We start from the raw sequence: 3,821 nt of genomic DNA on the forward strand, positions 1-3,821 counted from the left end.
CTGAGTTTTTTTTTAACTATAATTTTGGTTTCACCCACACGTAAGTGAGAGGAAGTGACATCACATGGAGCACAACAGGACTTGTGGGTGCCCAGTCTACAGTGGGGACGGCCAGCAAGTAATGAAACGCTGTCATCCCAGGTGACTGTCACTGAACCTCCTGTCACTGGACAAAACCAGAACCGATCGCTAACTGCCGGAGCACCTGCCCACAGTTTGCACTGGAATGGTCCAGACTGGATACCCCACCATGGAGAATCACTGAGTGTCAATTCAGTTTTGAAAAAGACACCGTGAATACGTTTTTTAAATACCTGTGGGTTATTCTGTGAAATGTTCACTGAGATCAAAACCCAGCCGAGCATTTATCTTACAAAGAGTAACACCATGGACAAGACAACCTGGTACCCCCCCCCCCCCCAAACTCCTGTTAAAAAGAGTTCACTAGCAGTGTCGTGTGCATATGTTATTCTTATTGTTTCCCTGATCGTTTCCACCTCTTCAGGCTGCACCTCTCCCCATCCCTCCCTTCCCCCCTGTAAATGACTAAACTTAGGGTTGTAACTAGGCAGCTGTTTCATGGGTCAGTTAGTTGATGCGCCTGTCTTAACGACTACTTGTACTTTTATTTATTTTTATTTTTCCATAGATTGCGTTGTTGCCGTTCTCCTTGTTAGTGGTAATCAGTTTAACCTTCAGGGTCCAAGTTGAACTATGCGGTTGTTCCCTGTACTTGGACCGGTACTTCTCTCTAGGGGTTTCGTCATACTTGTTCCTGGTTATGGTTATACACTTTGTTGTACGTCGCTCTGGATAAGAGCGTCTGCCAAATGCCTGTAATGTAATGTAATGTAATGATAAACTCTTTGGAAAGTGTGACTTGTGGCATCTTTGGCAGGGCAGAGATATCTGGCCCAGCTTCATTCTCCAAACACACGCACCCCTAACAGTGTTCTGTTCAATAGCAAACTCAGAATGTCCCAAGATAGGACCTCCGATAGAGACAGAATATAATTCATATCGTATGAAAAAACTAATCTTGTGAGGCCTACTTTCTACTCTAGATATAGAGTAGAAAGTAGAATCTCCAGATACTCCAAACTCTCATTTTTACAGTGCTATCTTCTTACTGTTAATGCAGAAACATTCCAATCTGATGCACCTTCTGAAATGGATTTTCAGTACTGTAAAACAACACTGAGACCAGAAACTCATGTTACCCACCAGAATCTACTGTAGATAAGAAGCACAGAAACTCCAATCAACCAGAAAAATCCAAACACACTTAAACTAGTACTTTTTGCCTTTTTACTTTCTGTTCAACTTTCCATACATTTCAGGAAACACAAGTTTCAAGAATTGTTATCCCGGTTTTAGCCCATTCTGCAAGACAGTAGAATTCTGCCAACACTTGCAAAACAGAAAAAATACTCTGGATAACGAAGGACTGTCAATCTAATATGAAAAGACTGCTTTCTGAAATGGCTTAGGTAAAAAAAATGTTTTTTTAGATAATGCGGATACGATAGTTCTTGCAGGTGTGGCTGTCCTGCCACATGACTCGTTTTACAAGCGAGTTTTACCAGCATAAACGCCAACAGCATTACGCCACTCGGTTCCCACGTAGTAGCACTAGAAGGAAACGGGGCACGAGGGCATGAATGTATACAACTACATAAAGTTACAAAATAATGTGAATAATGTTTCCAAAGTAACTGTTAAAGTTCCGGAACAAGCGCGGTAAATAAATAACACGCTGTAATGAGTAATTCCCTATTAAATTTAGTAGAGGACAAATGGCTGCTTTGTGTGCACCTGTAATTCACTAAAATGGAGTGTAGCTAATAACATCACCGCCGCAATGTTTTATTACCAGGAGCTTGGGTCAGAGCTGCAGCTGTCTTCGACGTCTAACGAAAAAAACTTGCTTAACAAATTAGGGTAGGCTAACACATTCAAAGTAGACCAGGCTACTTTATTTTAGGATAAAGTCTATTAGTTAAAAACCCATAGCTTGTCAGTAACAAATATTTAGACTATTTAGATATTTCTTCCATCAATCTAGGTACCCGTCAACATTGAACATGAGACTCCACAACAACATTCAGAAGCATAGGCTACACCGAAACCGATGCCGATAAAATCAGCTGCGATGTTTCAGCCCGCCGAAGGTGCGACGTGAAACCGGTAAAGCGGCTGCGGTCGAAGCTGCAGGGTTTAGGCTACTTACCATGTGGGTATTGTTGATTAACCTGTCATCGTATCCTTGAAGTGCTTTACAGCTGTCTCCTCCCTGATCCGCGCTTCTTTTGGTAACTTTGTGTGTACTTGAGGAAAAGGGCCATACCTCAGCCAGTCTCCGACTCACACTATGAACAGTTCCCATTTTTAGATTCTTTACAAATGTTGAATGTGCATTGTCCGCGACGCTGGCTCTCTCCTGAAAACCTAAAGCGGGCGCTAAATGGAGCAGCACAAGTAAAACGCAGTGCCGCATACCTCCCATGTTCGCCGTGCTGCTGAAGTTCACACAGACGCCAAAGCTAAATGTCCATAAAGACAACCCAGTTGTCGCTCCCTATGCAGCGCGTCTTATGACAACGCAAGCACACAACGCCGTTCAACTGGTTCCGACCGATGTAAGCATAACGAGATAAGGCGCAAAGCTGTTTAGAGAGGTGCGCGCCTAGTTTCGCATTCGGTCTGCGTATTGTGCGTAAAACTGGATCAGTTGTTTTCTAAACGTTAGTACCATTTGTGTTCAAAAACGCCTGTCAAATGTAAATTTTTTAAATAAGCCAAGCAAGCCTTTAAGTCTCAAGTCTTTTATTTCTTTGGGAGAATTTCTCATATTATCTCTAGAAAAGCCACGCCTCTTACAGGTATGAGGCGGAGATTGGCTGCTACAGCTCTGACTCCAGCATTGATTTTTTTCTGATTGGTTTGAGTCCAAGTGAAGCGAAATGTATATTTTCTGTGTCTGTCACAGAGAAGTCAAGCTTGGTTGAATGACACCCGTCCCCACTCATTCAACGTTGTGTTATTTTGATTGACTGTTATGATTTATGCATGTGTACTATTCTACATATTTCCATTGTTAGCCTATTTGAAGCAAAATTAAGATTTTCAAAAGCTAACATACAGGATTCTCTAAATGGATAAGTAGCCTATATGCTAATGCCTGAGAACAATATATGAAATTCACTCAATTTATGGTCCTTTGGTACCCACACAGTGCAAACTTGAGCAATAACAGACAGCGGCACAAGACCAGCTCTGCAACCGGACCCAGAGAACATCAGGCACTGGGTCCCCAGGTTATCCTGTCACATGCACACCTCTGCATATAATAACTGATAAAAGCAGATAAAAATATATTTAAAGAACACATTGTGACAAATACAGACTAAAAGTTGAGCCAATGCTTTTCATGAAAAAAAAAATCCCGTTCAATAAATAACTAATAAATTCAGTTGCACTTTTAAAAAATGTGTTGCAGTCTACCGTATTTGGAACACAAGTGTATATCTTGAGTAAATACTCCGAGGTGCCTCAATTTGTCTTCATGAAAGTAGCTTTAGTTTAAACTAAAATGTATTCATAAGAGCACGGCTTTCATTCCTAACCTTGATTTGTGGCGAAATCATCCAGCTCGTACACGTGCAAAAAAAAAAAAAAAACCGCATTCCTTCCCTCCAAACGGATTCACAGAGAACACTTCGATTATGAAACACAAGCTAACACACTTCCAAGCAATTTAGGTCAAATGAACAATGTGGCGTGTCTGTCTGAGTGGGGTACCTCTAGTGTTTGAAGTCGGC

The 3,821-nt window shown here is 41.6% G+C and overlaps 1 protein-coding gene across 1 annotated transcript in view; it reads right to left on the reverse strand.

Annotated features, from left to right (window-relative positions):
* Positions 1-2,840, reverse strand: part of LOC135234898 (sortilin-like) — a 46,325-nt gene extending 43,485 nt beyond the window's left edge. The window contains exon 1 of the mRNA XM_064299975.1: positions 2,231-2,840. Coding sequence (XP_064156045.1) covers positions 2,231-2,506 — 276 coding nt within the window. The 5' untranslated portion in view covers positions 2,507-2,840. The remainder of the gene's footprint in view (positions 1-2,230) is intronic.
* Between the last annotated feature and the right edge of the window lie 981 nt (positions 2,841-3,821).

This window comes from Anguilla rostrata, chromosome 11 (genome assembly GCF_018555375.3).
Source record: "Anguilla rostrata isolate EN2019 chromosome 11, ASM1855537v3, whole genome shotgun sequence".
NCBI lineage: Eukaryota > Metazoa > Chordata > Actinopteri > Anguilliformes > Anguillidae > Anguilla > Anguilla rostrata.